This window comes from Clinocottus analis, unplaced genomic scaffold (assembly GCF_023055335.1).
Source record: "Clinocottus analis isolate CAN_PGR_092001 unplaced genomic scaffold, fCliAna1.0.p SCAF_3, whole genome shotgun sequence".
Taxonomy (NCBI): domain Eukaryota; kingdom Metazoa; phylum Chordata; class Actinopteri; order Perciformes; family Cottidae; genus Clinocottus; species Clinocottus analis.
Window position 1 is genome coordinate 16,940,303 of NW_027176042.1, and position 18,710 is coordinate 16,959,012.

The 18,710-nt window shown below is 37.1% G+C and overlaps 1 protein-coding gene across 16 annotated transcripts in view; it reads right to left on the minus strand.

Moving 5' to 3' along the window:
- atp2b2 (ATPase plasma membrane Ca2+ transporting 2) overlaps positions 1-18,710 on the minus strand; it is a 113,547-nt gene that overhangs the window by 28,150 nt on the left and 66,687 nt on the right. For 11 of the 16 annotated variants that reach the window (XR_011078579.1, XR_011078578.1, XM_068594154.1 and 8 more), the window contains 8 exons: positions 14,779-14,979; positions 11,239-11,496; positions 10,160-10,285; positions 8,842-8,967; positions 8,374-8,406; positions 6,620-6,712; positions 4,099-4,140; positions 1,014-1,178 (listed from right to left, as the gene is read on the minus strand). Coding sequence is in view for 13 of the 16 variants with exons in the window: in XM_068594154.1 (XP_068450255.1) it covers positions 1,014-1,178; positions 4,099-4,140; positions 6,620-6,712; positions 8,374-8,406; positions 8,842-8,967; positions 10,160-10,285; positions 11,239-11,496; positions 14,779-14,979 (1,044 nt within the window). In the remaining 3 variants the exon portion in view is untranslated. The remainder of the gene's footprint in view (positions 1-1,013; positions 1,179-4,098; positions 4,141-6,619; positions 6,713-8,373; positions 8,407-8,841; positions 8,968-10,159; positions 10,286-11,238; positions 11,497-14,778; positions 14,980-18,710) is intronic. The other 5 variants (XR_011078580.1, XM_068594153.1, XM_068594149.1 and 2 more) reach the window with 4 other exon arrangements.

An 18,710-nucleotide genomic window follows, 5' to 3' on the forward strand; every position in this document is an offset into this window, starting at 1 on the left:
ATGATCAAAGATGGCAAGTTGCTTTTTGTACCACATCTCCTAGCTCTGGACACCACGTGGCATCTGCTTTGATAGGGGCTGATGCATTAACTTGCATAGTGTAAATGCAATGCAGTGAAGTATGCTGTACACATTTCATGATTTAAGTATATCTGGCCTCTTTATTTCTTCTTTGAAAGAGAATGAAACACACCTGGTGTCAGGTAGATACAGACCCGGAGTGTATACTGTACTGAGCAGAGAAGCTGAAGTAATAAAAAAACGGGCGCACATGCTTGTGGGTGACAGACCCTATTAAGACAAAGTATTAATTACTTAGTGACACCACGTCCTTATTCCATCACTCACACACTCAGACAAGAGTCTGACGTAAACGCCCACTGTAAAAACCTTTTTAAGGATATTAGAAAATATTTTATTCATACAAAATAAATAAAACAGCCCTTCAAAGAAATGATATGTAGAATAATTATAACTCTCCCATACTGGTCCAGAAAGTCCTTCCTTTGTTGCATGAAGTATTTTTTATTTTATCTAGTATATTCATGGCAATCATTTGTTCAAGGGTACTCCTCCTATGTTGCTGCTGCGAGGACACCCACAGAGTGGGCATGAATGGAAAATCAGCATCTGTCACTTTAAACGCAAAGAAATCAACTTCTCTATGCCATAAATTGCTTTAAATGGCAATTCATGCAATTGATTGTGTTATGGATTGTAAAATTGCAAAAGTGAAAAAGCATAATGGAATCAGTTGTTCCAATTACAATCACTCAGCAAGTCCTTTGTGGGAAGGTCATTTAGAAAAATAAAGCTAACAGGCTATTCTACAGCTCCATAACAATAACTTCAGCATTGTCCGAGACTACTCTGATTGCTTTAAGCGACCAAGAAGTGAGTCTTATCAGTGCAACATCTTGCCTTGGTGAACAGGATGATGGCTCAGTGCCTTGTTGTCACCGATTTAACTGCCTGACTGAGTGATATACTTGTGCGTGTGCAATTTGCTGTACCTGCTTTGCCAATCTGGACAGCCAGTTTGGTCAGCTTCCCTTGGAGCACAGACTTCTCTTTCTTCGAACCAGACACCTTCTTCTTCTCTTTCTCTTCGGACTCTCCGCCCTCAGCACTCTTTAGAGGCTGCATCTCCATGGCAGCTGCTCCATCCTGCTTCTTTACTGGAAACACCACAAAAACAAAAAAAGACAGTAGTAGCATTAGACATTTAGATTAGACTAACGGAGCAAAAAAGAACGGGAAGACAGGCTTCAACGGCCGGGTTTTACACTAGCACAGAAATACAGTTTAGAAGATCATATGCCATTGGTATGCATGAACCTTTATACATAACATATTATAATTTAACATGTGTCCCTGCATTGTGGTAAAATGTACAGTCTGTGAACTGTACTGTGAACCTTGTTTCTGTATAGATGAAAACAAAAACTCATGATGATATAGGCCTTCTTTTGCTGATATAAGGGTTGTATTTCTTAGCATTCAAGCCCACGCCATATTAACAGATTATTTAGACAATTATTTTGGGAAATCTTATATACAGAGTAGCATATTTCACACAGAAGGAAAATTCCCTCTGCTTCACATAAAAAATAATCAAAATACATAGAAACAGAAAAGAAAAGATACAAAATTAATAAAGGGACAAAGTCTAAAAAAATGCTAAATTTAAAACAATTTCAATTTAAAACAGACATTGAAATAGATTGTACAGAATATATAAATGTCCCATCCGAAATAGAGTCTCAAGCCGTCTGGAGTTTTGTTAGTTACTATTAGGATAGTAAAGAAATATATCAGTGGTTAGTTATTTAACTGTTGTGGGTGTTGAGGACTCAAATTCTAAAAGCAAGACAAAAACATATTATAGCCTTTAACCATTGAGTGATGTATATATATATATATATATATATATATATATATATATATATATATATATATATATATATATATATATATATATATATATATATATATATATATATATATATTATAGACTATGATATATAGATTGCAGTGTTTAAAAGCAGCTTCATACCATACTGGAGGACAGTGAAGAGATCAAAGGTAAAGAAAGCTATTCTGGCAATAACATGATCAAGAACTGCATGAGAAACAGTCAACAGATTTAAAAAACCTCCACAATATTGATAGCTCACCTCTTATACCTATATATTAACAACATGATAGTAGAACTGTGGATGTGTAAGTGATAATATATCTCAGGGAGGAGGCCGGTACAGCCGGAACACAAACGCTGCAGACTGCAACAGACATGTTTTTGACATGACTCCAGACGTCAAAACGTTCAAATCCACACAATTAATGATCATTTGCTAAAAAATTGTGATCCATGTGTTACATTTACTTATTTTATCTTCAATAATATTCTATCTAGTTATACACAGAAACTATTTTGTAGCGTGACAAAAACAATATTACCTATTTTCTGTATAAAAAAAAAAAGAAGAAAAAAAGAAAAGAAGGATCTGTGCAGACCAACTAATCCTTAATGACGTCACTCTGTCTCCATCTCTCGCCTCCTAACATATACAGTACAGTGCTTCTCTCTTAATGAAGCCCATTACCAACAACCATTGCAGCCCAGTTTTCCAATCACAATGACGCATGTGTTCGCTGTTTACAAAAAACCTTTTCATGTTACACATCAGTCATATGTTTCTCTGGTTGCGCATTGTGTTTTTCCACCCCCATAAAACAGGACAGAACGTGTCTCTAGTCAATTGTATGCAGCAGAAGATCAAACACCTGCTGTCAATACACGCCCAGGACAGAGGTCCATCTTCTGATGCTGAGGTATTGTACACAGTAATCATAGGATGGAGGGGTCAAGAGTCTTCATTTGCCCCTTTTGCCTAAAGGACACTGATTTGCTTAGCTTGTGCCTCTTAGTCCATCTCCCCGTGCTTTTGCACCCCTGGTTTATTTATTTGGAATTGTGCTTACATTTAACAACCTGGGGGGCTTTTTGGTGATGATGATGAGCTTTGAGTTTTCAGAAATTTGTGCATAGTTTAATTTTGTTTGTGTTTAAACAATAGAAACCTTGTTTTTTCCCAATAATGTCATCACAGACAACCAGTTTTTAATGCCAATATAGAACCATTGCAATAAATTCATGAATAGGCCATTTGTGTTCGCTGATAGTGACTTAACATTTGTTAAATGAAAAGGAGTGGTGAAGATGTCAATAATTTCCACGTTTAAATTTTCAGTTGACAGAAAGATTTGTCCCTTCACTTGTCAAGTGCAATCAAATCAAACATAAACTGGGATGAGCATTTTTTATTTAAAAGGGGAAAAAAATGTCATTGACTAAATTGATAGATAAACAATAATAGAAATGTATGTTATTATAGTGATCATGAACGCCACCGTATCCCTTTAATCACAGACATTTCGCATCATATTGTGTGAAAAATATTTCATGAAACAGTGAAAAGAGGAAACCAGGGTGTGGTGTATGACGTGAGGTCTCAGCGGACAGGCTTGAGTGTTTTTGATGGAAAGGAAAAAACTAAGTGAGGAAGATACAGTAGTTGAGGGACAGGTTTCTGTTTTCTTGTAGAGATCAGGACAAGTCAAAAACACAACAAGATTAACAACACAACAACAGACAAGGTGACAATAGTGACAGACAGAGTGAAGAGGAGGGATTTTCTACTCTATTTGAATGTAGGTAAAATATGGGTCAAACACTGATAGTCTGCAATGTACTCAAACAGTGTTAAACTTTCTCAAAAACCCTTGTAATTTAAATTACAATAACTTGAGGCAGCAAGGTATTAAGACTATAGAATATAATAAAAGCAAAATCAAGTAAAGCAATGTAGGATTTCCTTCCTGCATTTGACCCAGAGCTTACACCACACTCCAAAGAAGGGAAACAATGAGAAGAAGAAGAAGAAGAAGAAGAAGAAGAAGAAGAAGAAGAAGAAGAAGAAGAAGAAGAAGAAGAAGAAGAAGAAGAAGAAGAAGGGGAAGAAGGGGAAGGGGAAGGGGAAGGAGACGATGGAAGCGAGAAAGCAGATGAGAGAGTGAAAGATATGGTTTGGTTACCTTTAATCTGGTTGCTCTCCATATTGCCATCTTGCATTTTACCTATGATGGAGACATACCAGACAATAACAACAAAAATAACCAAGGCAGACAAGTCAACAAAGTATCACCACAGAGACAGCACACACAGTGAGACCCCAAACCCACAAACAGAGAGACAGGAAAATGACTTTTAATACAACATTTCTGTGACAGTCACATATAAAGGCTTGTGATATGTAAATGATGTAATGTAAGCAGAAGCTACAGCTAGTGGCAGGAGGCTACAAACAAACATTAGTGCGCCGATTTCTTTCAGTATTAAGTAGGAAATTAGGTTTTGATAGATGCATTTTTATTGCATAAAGAAATAACCAGGTAATTAAAAAGCTTACGAGACCTGAAACAAAAATATTTTTACATCAAAATATATTATGCTGAACATCAAACCAAAAAAAGCACACTTTCTGCTGAATTTTCAAACTGTATAACCTACTCGCACTATGAGCACAGGTAATTCCACACACATTATTAACAGGAGTAAAAACGTCAGTGGGGAAGAGTGCACCACAAATGCACGCGCACACACAAACTGCACACACAAACACAAGACTGCATGCATCAAAGGAAAATTCAGATGTCACATGCAAGATCACACAATAAGAGGGAAGCAGACTGGAGTTGTGAACAATGCACATGGAGAGAGAGAGAGAGAGAGAGAGAGAGAGAGAGAGAGAGAGAGAGAGAGAGAGAGAGAGAGAGAGAGAGAGAGAGAGAGAGAGAGAGAGAAGGTACAGCCTCCCACATGGCAAAGTTACATAAGAACAACAGAAAGAAAATCGAACACTAAGTTCAGGGACAGTGGATTTATTATGCTGTTGGATTCTGCTTACACAAGAAGCAATCTCAGAGTGAACTTAATATAAATGTATGTTTCAATGGCACATTGTATTGTTTTAAATTGCAGAATCAACATGCTGGCAGTCTAACAGAGCTGCTAAGAGTACACGGTATCATCTTGCAAGCTGATGAAGCATACAACTAAAAGTCTTGTGCTTTCTCGCTAAATGTATACACAGTGTTTACAAAATAAGGACACATTCATTCTATGCTGCAGTGTTGATCCCATTATCTACCCGGGCTACCTATATTTATGAAGTTATGCAAGATATGTTTATCTAGAAATTGCACAAAATCCGTCTTTCCATGCTTTTGTAAAAATTGCTCAAGTAGAGCTAGAAGACCAGATTTTCTCATAATCTTCGTCATGTATGTGGAGAAAGAATGGTTCGCTTCACCTCCATGTCCACATTAGCTAGTTCCCTGGAGTCACAATAAAGCTGAAGATGACAAATCGCTCCGTTCCAGCCCAGGACACCACAAGGTCATTATCACAGTGCAAATCACGTGCCCCTGCCTTAATATTTTCAAGCTGCTCTCCACAGAGACAAAGATAAAAGACAACCCGGTGCAACAAAGACTGAAGTTAATATTTTGCTTCTTGCTCAGCTAACATAGAAGTGGAGGATTTGCACTAAGTGATCTCTGAGGAACCCGAACTACAGGATATGGATATGGCCCTATTGTTGGATTGCTTCAGCTCGCTTCTTTGTCTATTGTCAGACATTAAATATATATTATATATATATATATATATATATATATATATATATATATATATATATATATATATATATATATATATATATATATACACACACACAGAGAGAGAGAGAGAGAGAGAGAGAGAGAGAGAGAGAGAGAGAGAGAGAGAGAGAGAGAGAGAGAGAGAGAGAGAGATAACAATCAATTTTACGAGACATATGATGAAATTAGAACGTCTGTACAGTAACTATGACATTTCCCGCAGCAGCCAGTTGGCCTAGATTAAAGACTGGCTCTGTCCTACGGTTACAAAAGTGAACACAGTGTATCTTGTTTGTTCTTGTTTGTTTAGGATGACAACCAAAGTGTATTAATATGCGCTTTGTAGGGGTTAGGTGCAGGCGCAGTCAATCTTCTCATCTAACTCTCTTTAAGAAAGGTATTCCACCCCCTCGCCCAAAAAAATCAAACTATTCCGTTAGAGACACAACACTCCAAATGTTGAAAGACTACACACACGTTATCCTTGCTATCCTTGCTATCCTTCACAAAATAATGTTTAGAAGTGAATATAAAAAGGCTGTTCACTACATCGTAGCATCACAGAGACCTAAAGAGTTGTATTTGTATTAGTTTGCATTTAAAGATGGACCAAAAACAATCATTTTGAGTTTTCCCAAGACAGCCATTCAGTATAAACAGCATTACAAGACAAAGAGAAAGAAAAGACAAAGGGGAAACTAGACTAATATCTACAACTACAACAGGACGTGCATGGACAGCATGGATTCAAAGGGTTCAACACAACCGGAAGAAAAGATAGAGCAGAGCAGAAGGTGAGCACCCATGATAGGAGACATGGTGAGAATGGAGAAGGTAGGACAAGTCAAAAGTCACGACAGAAAGAGGTCAGCAATCAGAGGTTTTGTCAACCTACCATTAATTAGGCTGCCACTGCCAGGGGCATTAATACCTGCAGCCCCATCCGTGGCTATAGTTGCGATGGGGTGGATAGGGGGATGGGAGCAGTCTAGCCAGTAACAATGAAGGCCAAACACAAATGAACATAAACACAGACACACGCATGTGCACACACAAGACAATGAACAGAAATAACATGGTTATAGCACAGTTAAGAGTTTCAGCATGTGTAGACTGTATGTGAATACTAAAGTCTACTGTGATTAAAACATTTGTAATTCACCTATTATTTACGTAATCATATATATATATGTACATCTATGTTTTGTAACTGTAAATGTTATGCCAATACATTAAATGAGTGTAACATTGGACAGACATAATGAAATCTGAACAAAAACTAAATGAAAAAAAAACAATGTCATAAAATGTGAAACCAAAGCTATTGTAAGTTTATTTAATATAATATATACTGGGTGGGTATATTGGGCATGTATAGTACACACTAGTGTCATTCTGCATTCACTGTCATTTTTTGCTTAAGTTTATTTGTTGCAATGTGAAGTTAAATTAAACCATGTTATTCATGTAATATCTGTTAGCATCACAAAATAAAAATTCGAGCAGAACATTTGAAGCAAATATGCTAAAGAAAATGTTGCATAGCCAATCTGAAAATAAATTCTAAAAAAAAAAGATTTGAATTAATCAGCCAGGGAAATACACATGAGTCAACCAGTTAAGTGATGAAGCAAATGAATTATGCTCGTGTAAATATGAGCCGGTGCTGAAAATTTGCCTTCGCAATCCCCACAGTTAGAGTTTTCATGTTTTAAAACCTGGAATCTATCTCACAAGGATATGTTAATGTCTTTTGACAGCAGTCACATAAACTATGATTACTGGAAAAGGGAAATTCAATTGAAGGTCAATAATTGTCTCCCAGTGTCCTTTTGGGTTCTGTGTCTAGAGTTCATTGTTAACGACAACACAATATCTTACTCTGGCTTGGAGGTTTGATCACAACTCTATACTTCATTTATTATCAAATTGAAAAGCAGCTGATTTCTTTAATCACACAGCATCCTGTTTATTTTTACATATATAGTATTTTTTCTGTTCAAATCAGAGGAAGAAACTTGTATCCACAGGGGAAGACATGTTTTATTGTTCCCTTGTTTCATGTACAAATCCAATATGCTACGCACGAACGCTACTGAGGTATCTGCTCATTGAACCAACAGCGCTGACCGAAGAGGCACTGGTAATACAATTGAAGATAAAATATGTATATGTAAATATGTAAAAAAAAAAAATAAATAAATAAAAATCTCACAAAAGCTTATGCTGTCTACTTTACGCTCTACTGCTGGTACATGTGCCGTACACCTGCAATGCTGTCGCTCTCATGTCATTGATCTGTAATACAGAAATGAGACGAGTCTGACAGCCTCTGTTTACTCGTGGCATTCAATACGTCTTTGAAACAGGACTGATGTTGAATGCTAGCTAGTTAGTCTGATGAGTGCAGAGTCTGTTAAATGGTAAGAGGATTATACATTGTGAAATGTGTCATCTGTCAACACTTAAAGAGATGCAGTGTTGTGAGAATGATGCTTCTCTTTTTCAGTGAGAAATTAAACTGGGGGAAGGGTGCTAAGCTCCAGAAGAGGGGTGTCGAGTAGCGGCGGTTTATTGGCGGTCATAAGGGGTTAAAGGTCAAACGGATCAAGTACTGCTCCCAGGGGTCAGAGAAAGTTGATACTCTACCTGTGTTCTGGTGTCCGTCTGCCACTGCCCCTCCTTCGAAAAGAATTTGGATGGATAGAGAGTAAGGACAATGATGCACTTGAACCCACAGAACCTGGATACTGCAGCTCACACCAATGCACCAATACATATTTCATACAGTATGTATACACATTCGGCAAAGAGGCTTAATGTCTACGAACACCTACAAAAGGTTCCTAAAGTTCACAGGAGTTCAACAGGTGGACATTTGTTCGTTTGAGAGTTTAATGTTTATAACCCTTTTGATAACAAGGACAGTTAAACCACTGATATGACGCAATGAGAGAACACAGTTAGACTTACAGGACATAAGGTAATGAAATGACGAAAGCCTTTTCAAGAGTTCGCTGCTGAGCAAAACTGACAAAAAAAACTAATTACCTTAGTTCTTCTGAATCAGCTGCAGAAAATCTAAAGATTAATTTATGATATAATGATCTTTCTTACCTTTCTTTTCTTTCTTCTCCTCTTCCTCTGTGCCGGCCCCCAGCAGGGTGAAGATGATTCCAGTCTGAGAGTTGACACCAACAGCAGTCACCAACATGCGCCCTGACCCCTCCATCACATGGGTGCCTGGTAGGAGCACAGCAGGGTGTTAAAAGGTGGATCACATTAAAGAAGAAACAGTTGTAGTGTTTGCTCTAAAACTCCTGCCATGATCATGTGCATTTCTTCACACTACAGGTTCAAAAATTCAGACTGAATTTATGAATGTTCATCATCCTTATGTACAATGGGGACATAATTCCCTATGTGGTCTATTTTTTCTTGAATTGTTTTTGTATAGTAGGAAAGTGTAAAAGTGTTCACTGACTTACAAAGTTTCCAAACATTGTTACATCTGAAAGTCAGCACTTTAATCTCATGTACTCATTTATTTTAAATCCAAAGTCCTGCAGTAGAAAGCCAAAAGTAGTAAAAATGTGTCGCTGTGCAAATGTGTGCAGACTGCACTCCACTTTTGTGTATGTGCACAGTATACACATTATTAACCTTTGGGAGAGTCAGTAGATGTGGGTGAATATGAGGCTAATTAAAAAAGACAGCCAAAAGGCCCACAGCTAATTATCCACAAGAAAAAAAAAAAGAAGTAAAATGTGAGATCAGATTAACCCACGTTTCTGTTCTTCAAGCTGCACATTCTAGCGTCTCTACTGTAGCAAACCAATACAGGGGGTGTTTTTAAATGCTGTCGCCAGTGTCTACCGCATTGATATTTAGATTATAATTAACCACCTTTTGTCTCCTGTTCATTTCATTTGGTTTTCACAATATATAAAAGAGAGCCAGGGAGACCAAATCTAATCCTGATAAGTAACGGCAGGCAAACATCAATATGAAACATTGGTGAATATGTTTTTTTTTCTCTGCTGGTTGTCAACATTAGATGAGTGCCTCTGAAGAAATTGTAAAAAGTATTTGTCATTAAATATACTTTTACTATTTCTGCTTCTGTAATTTCTTTGAAGAAAGTGGATAGAAATAAAAGGTTGTGGCTAGTAGATTAGTAGATGTACCAAAGCAACCCACTTTTATGTTAAGTTCTGGTGCAGGAAAACATGCAAAACATTTAGCTCTAGGCTTGCAGGAGAGATTTAATAATTACAAAATGCAAATCTCTATTTTGTAAATAAATTCAGATTTACATTAAAGATGTAAAGAAATGCAAAATTATAAAGACCCGCTCCCCTTTACACAACAACATTGCATGCAGAAGCCATGACAGTGAGATGCAGTTCCTCCCATCCATCGACTGATAACATACCAGACAACAGCATAGGGTCCTTTTCTACACACTTCTTGACGTGGTCGGACTCGCCGGTCAGTGATGACTCATCAATCTTCAGGTCATTACCCTGGATCAACACTCCATCAGCGGGAAGCAGATCACCTGCAATTACGAATGAAGAGTTGCTATCTGCAGTGGATTTATTTACATTTTCTGGAATTGAGTGATATTGATTAACACAATTGAAAAGATCAGATAACTCCAAAGATTCATTGGAGTTGGATTTTAGATGATTTAAGGCAAGATAGATTGTGACCACTGTAGTAAATTGTCATTACCATTGAAAGAGGAGGTGTGTATCTCTCTCTGTACTGTCTGTCTGTAGCTAATGAATTTTTCCACATTACAATACTGTTGCTTAAAGATATTTAATTGCTTAAGGTAGACTTCACAATTTTAATCCCCCTCTGGTAACAAGGTGGAAATCTATTTTCAGCCACTGAACCATGAAAATTACTTTACACATAACAATGGATTCAATTAAGGAAGTAAGTTATCAACATGTTTTGGAAAGTTCAGTCAAGTTTAGTTAACTCCACAATGTTTAAATTCAAATCATGGTTGAAATAAAAATGAGTGAATACAAAAGGTTCATAGTTGTAAGAAAGAGCCAACTGGATAGATGGCAAATAACAATCAACAATGTAAATGGTTAGAAAAGAGATTTAGCACACCTAAATACATAGTTACAAACTAATGAGCAATCTATAAAGTGACCGATGGCACAGGAAAAACCAAAGGTGCCAGTTATACCTTTTTGTCTCCAGAAAGATGTGAAGATGTAGGAAACATTAGTGGTGTCATGGAACAAACTGGATAACACCAGAAGCTCTACTCCTTCATTGGTAACATAATGTTTTGAAGTGTCAGTATGTGTAAACAGCACACAATGACAAAAGCCTCTTGCATCTCAAGACTCACATACTTCAACTTCCAATTATTTATCAATTATGTTTTCAAAGCTCTTTAGACCATGAATTTCCACTTTCTGCTTGTCATTAACCGAGTAAACTCTAACACACACTCACACAGTTTGACAATCTCTTCCCACCTACCGTATTTGATCTGTGCAATATCCCCTACCACTATGTCCGACACTGGCAGCTGTATGACTTGGCTACCGCGGACCACCTGGAATTTCTGCTCCTGCTCGATGCGGCTCTGCAGCCCGCGGAACTGTTTCTCCTTCGACCAGTCGTTGAAGGCCGTCACCAACACCACACACACCACAGACAACAGGATAGCTGCGCCCTCGATCCAGCCGGCATCCGCCTCGCCCTCATCCTCTACCCCACCTCCTGCTGCGCCACAGGCTGAAGTTTGGTAACGATGACATGAAAGGAAGAGAAACGTTATATAGATGTCATAGATTTGCAAGCACACTGTGTTTTCATATAGACTTTAAGTAGTCTGTCGACACACACTTACACACCGAATATCAACTCACACTTGTAATACACAGGTATATATGCTTTTATATGTGAAAGTACACAAGGGGATGTAATACAAACTCACAATGGGAAGCAGTGTGCGTAATGTATATAATATAAATGACAAAAAAATCTACTGTATCTAAAAACAAAATCAATTAAAAAGTGGATGAACTAAATAATTGTACACTTCAGCCTCCTCTTTTTTTAAACATGTAATATATATATATATATATATATATATATATATATATATATATATATATATATATATATATATATATATATATATATATATACAGTATATTCATTTAGTTACTTTAAACTGTTCATTTTGTGGTTATCTTGATTTGTTTTATTATTATTTGGGACATGTTCAAATTCAAATCTATATTTTCCATCAATCTATATCTCTCTGTCTAATGGCCTAATGTCTATTGGCTGTGAACTGACAGACTGTGGTATATTTGGAAATGAAACAAGGCCTATTCCCAGTCCTCGTCATGCTGCTTCATCTAATACTCTGGGAGCCATTGTGCCCTACACTTCTGGCTAGCTGACTTGAAAAGCCCCCAGTGGAGTGATTTGATTTGGACTATAAAACACTTGCAGCTCACAAGGGAAGTAGAGCAGACACCATATTATAAACATTATAAATGCAGGGTCTGATTTAACCAAGAACTAGAATCAAAGAAGCAATTTGGACATATTGTTGCACTACAGCAGGGTTCCAATCAGTAGGATGTTCATGTAGTGGGTATGTTGCATACACTCCAAGAACATACCCACCTTTAAGTGTATAAGTACCAACGCGCACATACCTTATGTGCTTATATTCATGTAGGTTTTGTCCAAAAGGAGAGGACATTTAATTCCATTTTTATCAGAAAAATATAATATAATGTTCTATATATTGTATATCATTGTATCATTTTACTTCAGTTTTTCATATTTTGTCATGGGAATTGAATAGCTGATTTTGACAAGTGAAAGTATTCAGTATTTATCAATCCAGAACTTATCCATCTCCTAAAATGTTATCCAACAAATATATTTAGACATAGACATTTAGCCATTTTACTTTCTTCCAAAAACCAATAGGTGATAAAGCCTCCCTTGAAAAGCAAAGATTCCATTAAGAACAAATGAAAGCACCAAATACTGGTAAATTAATGAAGTATATATTTCTTAACAATATAATTGGATGAGTTTAGACTCACTGGAGTGCATCCACAGAAATAAAGTGAATGTAGTAGCTGTCCATGGTTCTGACTTATTGAGACACGTAAACTGTGCTCTCGTCTCTTTCATACAAAGACAAATCATGCAGACCATTTGGAGCTGTCCATGGTGCTGATGAAGTACAACAATTCAGCAATACCCAAGTCCAAAGCGTAAACTGCTTTCTGGAGCTGATTGAGACATTTTTACAAGATGTAGGTGAGATATAAGTGAATGAGGTAAATCAGCTTTAAAGGTTTGTTACCAAACCATGTTAGCGATATTTTCATACTATCTTTCTTGTTTTTGTTTTGTTTCACGTCATGTGTTTGATACAGACGCAATTAAGAGCCTCCTTATTCAACTGCAGCCAGGCTGTTTCATATGTAAATGAGAATTAAGTCATCCCACCACTTTCTATTTCTGGACGGTTGAGCTTTTTTTTTCTACTAATAAACACAACAGTAAACCAGCAGATGCAAGATGTGTCTGATTGATAGTTTTCTTCTAAATTCAATTTAGATATTGTTTGTTTAATATTGTTGCTTTATATTTATAGTCATTATCCTTAATTATTTAATTTCTTGTTAGGTTTACTTTCGAAAGGCACCAAGACAGTATAGTCAGCTGTAAAATATGTTGTGTAGTACGTAGCTGCACTACACACCTATGTCCCAACTCTGTTTGAGGGATCATTGCCAGAAATGTTTGATTAGGCAATATCAAATATTTGTGTGAAAAAAAATAGTTAGTTGTTAAAGTGCCACTCTGAAAACTCTGCACGTCATAACATCCTTACATCCCTCTCTTCATTTGTTGTTTTTCTGAATTAAGTGAGTTAAAGTGGTATGCATTCATATCTTTCTGAATCGCTCTGCTATTCACATCTATTCATATCTGCAGCAGTTTATGTGCAGATTTATATTAATATATATTCATTTCATTCAAATCTGAGAAGAGACTTGCACATTTGCACAATTTCTGTTGCAAGTTAAAGAGAAGCTTGATTATGTATCTGCAGATGGACACAGGTATTAGCATATAATAAATCCTCTGCCCATTATCTGCTTTATTTGGCGAGCTCCCTCGTGAAGCAATGAAACGGTGCAAAAAAAAATGCATGGTATAAAGTAAGATCAATTTACACTTAATCAACCATTTTACAACCTAAGTATTTGGCTGACTTACTAAAGCATACATTTACTCACTCATTAAGTCTCTCTTAATCTTAACCAACCAACAACAACAAAAATGAACTCCAAAATGTTTCGACCCTCAAGTAAGATAAGTAAGGTAACCTTTTCTTCTTGATCTGGTATTTCTACTTTCATAAGACTTTTTTAAACCCCTTAAAATGATGACCAGTCCCTTCAGAAAGGTAACTGAATTGCATTACTGTGATAACGCTAGGAGCAATGACTGACGTTGCTGACTCAGCACCTCGTTATGGTCTTAGTCTTCGTTTCCCTGCTTCACGGCTCACAGGGCTGATGTATAGGCACTTGGGGCTTAAGGTTATTTCTCTGCTCAACACTTCATTAACCTTACCGGTACCTTTCATACGCACATTTAACACGTTCATAACGTGCACACGCGCGCAAACACACACAAATTACCCCTTTACTCAATGATTTGCTTAATCTTTTGAGGCAGGCCACAAAGTGTGACCTGCCTCACCAATTAAATGGTGTGTGCATACAGTACCTGCAGGTTTAAGTGCGTCAGCGAGTGCCAGTAATGTCAGAGGAAGTGATGTTAGTGTGCCAATGCAATTATAGCTCTTTGCTGACCTCTGCAATAGTGGACATACTTTTGAGATAAGTAGTGTAGTGTGTGTTTGTGTGTGAGTGTCTGTGCTTGTATGTCTGTCTCCAGACTTTGAAACAAATGACAAGAGATCATTTTAAAGAAAGTGATGTCACAAGTTTCGTAATGTTCACTCACACTCTCCGTTGCTCTCTCCGGGAGGGTGGTAGAACGAGAGTCCCAGGGAGATCAGGGCAGCGACCTCCAGGATGATGAGGGTGACATCCTGCAGGGCCTCCCATACGAGCTGCAGGAAGGTTTTTGGCTTCTTTGGAGGTATCAGGTTTTCACCATATATTTCTTTTCTCTTGTCCAGGTCAGTTTTGGCACCTGCAAGACCTGAGAATGTAAGACAGAGAAAGAGAAGGAGAGAAACGGTGAGAAAATACAATCCATCCCAGCATATTGATCATCAATCTGTGAAGGATATTCTTACTGATGTATTGCGAGTTGTGAGTTCTATATTGTATATAGGGTTAAAATTGCAGTAACAAACAACTATTTGCTTTACATTTGATCCCCCCCAAAAAAGATCCCAATTTCTATCCGCACATAAAACAATTATTTAAATGCACAACAAGAAACTGCGGATGCGTTTGCCTTCTTTACAGTATCATATTGCTCTTGATTGTGTATTATTGTGATCTCCAGTTAGCTTTGTAATGGATTGTTTTCTCCTAACATTCCTAATTTTTTTGCTCTTTCTTTTCTCTCTTTTTTTAATTTCACACTGCACACAAACCATCTCTCTAATTACCAGTTTGAGGTCATGGTAGGCCACGGTTCTGCGTGCCTTATATCATTCTGCTAAGAGACAAGGGCCTTGCCCTTTGACCTCATCCACCTCCTCATCCACCATGAAATACTGTATATAAATATCTTTGGCTCTTTTATCTAAAGAACTTTATATTAGCTCGAGGGAAAATTTACAAAAATGACTCTCACGCGGTTGCTAAAACAAAGTGGCGAAAGAGTTTGTTACATCAGATGTAGTGCTTTGGCAAGAGCAACAGATGCACTTTGTAATCCAAATAGCATTAATATAAATGTGTATTTTTTTCCGTTTCGAAAAAGTTTTCCATTTGAACTATTTTGAATCATATAACAATATGTTTTGTGTATGTGCTGCATACTATTCAACATTATGTTAAATATGGACATTTAGGGTTGAGTCTGTGGTTGTATGTATCTCTTATCAGCCTTTCCTAAACTATTCTTCTTCATTTTTAGTAATTTCAATGTATAAATTCAGATGTATGAGGTATTGCTGAGGTGTTTAAACATTTAATCTAAAAAATGTTAGAAAAAAAATAAAAACGCAATCACCGAGTTCCTGCGATACCATCTTTCAATAGCATTTGTGTTTTGTAATCGACAGTCCAAAACCAATATTTGCTTAGTAAATTGCTGATTATAAAAAAAAAATATTGTGCTGTGGTTGATTTTATATTTAATCTACATTGCAAATGTCACTTAATGGGTAAAGTAGAACTTGCCTAAACTATTGAAATCTATATTAATAAATGTACATAAATTAAATCACATTCATCACTGCTACAATAAGAATCTGCATCACTGGTGTGTAAGAAATTACTGTGAACTTGAATCAATCTACATCAAACCTTCACAGAGCTTTGCAATTAGAATCAAATCTACATATCGGCAAACGTATGCTCTGTATCTTCAGTTAAAATGATTCATAAAATATTTCTATTAAAATACATTATTGGTTTCTATTTGGCTGGTTTTTTAGGGTCGTACCATTATTTGGTTGCTGAGCGCACACACATTGTGTATTCGCTGTCTCTGTGTCTCTCTCCCTCACAACCAAAGACATTACCACAGCATTATGTCATGCATGGTGCGTCACTGGGTCTCCCAGGAGTGGCCCTGGATTGCACCTGATAACATCTCTGCTGCATGACACTGTTTCACATGCAAATGCAAATGACTGTGGGATGACTTGGTAACATTTGCGGTGAATAACTGATGAACAATTTGCATCCGATGTCAGAGAAAGAGAAACAGAACGACGGAGTTGTCATGTGAAAAGCAAACGTTTCGAAAAAAAAATGGGAGAAAAATAGAGAAACTAAATCCATTTTGCTCCTTAAAAAAAAGAAATATAGAGCAACGGAGAAAGCGAAGAAGAGGACAGAAGGAGGGCAGGCTGAAAAGAGAACAATCCCCAGCTCCTACATAGGAGAATGCCCTGGTTACAAATAGATCAGTCTATAAATAGCCTCATTATCCATTCTCTTTTAATTGTCTCTCTGAGAAGACCTAGCATGCTCTCCCATTGATCTCCACAGTTCCCTGCCTCACATTACACACAAACATGTGTGTGCACATGCATATATTTGTGTGTGTACGTGTGTGTGTGTGTGTGTGTGGGTCTGTGAGTCGTGACTGCCTGCACACGTGCTTTGGGTGTGTGTAAGGAGGCTGGCTTAGCATGCCGACACTATCACACAGTAAAACAAGAGCTCATTTATAATCAGGCTTTAGCCAGTTCCAGTTGGTTAGATCCACAGACACACAAATATGCACGCCCAAGCACAGATGCACATATCTTTACTATCCACATTGTGAATTACCCCCTCCCCGATATCTTTGTTGGTCAGGTGCACATCAAACGTGCATTCACTTATATTTCTATCCAATAGCGCAATCAGAGACTTTTTAAAAACAAATACATCTGCTTATCCTCCTACACTACATTTCTAGAATCTGCTCAGAGGCGGGGAAGCTAGCCATAGCATGCAAATGCACCATTCTGTATAACGGCCGCAATCATTTTACATTGAAATACAACAAACAACATACTATTTCTATTTCTGTCATGTGATGGGTACCTCTATAGTACGTATGAGCTGTTAGGCGTCACATCTAACCTTGTTAAATGTTTCAACTCCTTAAACTCCCTTGAGTTGTGAGCTATGCTGCAATCAATCTTTTTGAATCATTAAAAACTCATGTACCCTCTGCTACATTATCATTCCTTCCTGGATAGCTGATTGCACTGCTGCTTAAGATGCATTTGCCAGATTATGAAATATTGTATGCTAAATACTGTCAGCCCACCTAAATGCTCTGGCAGTGGATTTTGAGGAGGCAGTGAGAGGGCAGAAAAACTGTAGCGATACACAGATGAGTCATAACAATCTCACAGAGGCTTAAGGGTGATTGCAAAGGAGCCTTAGTGCTAGAGTCCATCACCACGTAGTGAAGCCTGAACAGACTATATACCGACTATGTACAGATGGGAGTGCAGGATAATGGCTCCTTGTGATTGTGCTAATCGAGATTCAAATGATGAAAACCTTTCAGAAAGGAAATTTGAGTCCACCTTTGAAAGATGGGATGAGAGACGATGGACTATTAACATTAGCTTGACTTCCATTTTAGATTGCCATCTTACGGACTTAAAACATACGGTGGGCATGCTGGAGACTCAGCAGATGAAGTAAAAAACATTTATTGTACCAGAAATGCAAACTGCAGTAATATCATATTCTGAATTTGGTTGGGTGTCATCAAATCCATCAGTACCAGTCACTTTGCACTCAATACCTGTTAATCGAGCAGGCATGCGTAATAATAAACCACATTTGGCGATACTTGGTGGTGGTCATTAGATGGCTATTGTTAGAATTTGAAATGCCAACAAGAAAACTTGTGATTATTAATCATGAAAAGGACTGTGTCGTAAATAATAATACTCCATACTTTAGAGGTCAGGCTTCAGGGTCAAGAAAAGTCCGTGACTCTCTAATGACTAATTAGCCGATCTACTCTAAGATCATTTTAGAAACCTGACCATAACGTTTTGCATATGAATAACACAAATGTAATGATAATTAGATATTATAACATTTTAATAGTACAATTAGACTTGACCTTCAACTTAGGAGTCTTTTCTTGATTGTAAGATGCTCTTTTAATAATTTTTATTATTCATTATATATCTTCTATTGAACATTTTTTTTAAAGGGTGTATTTTGTGGGTTTGGGAATCCCAAAACCTAAAAATATTTAGGGAAAATATGATGATATGAAGAGAAAAAAGC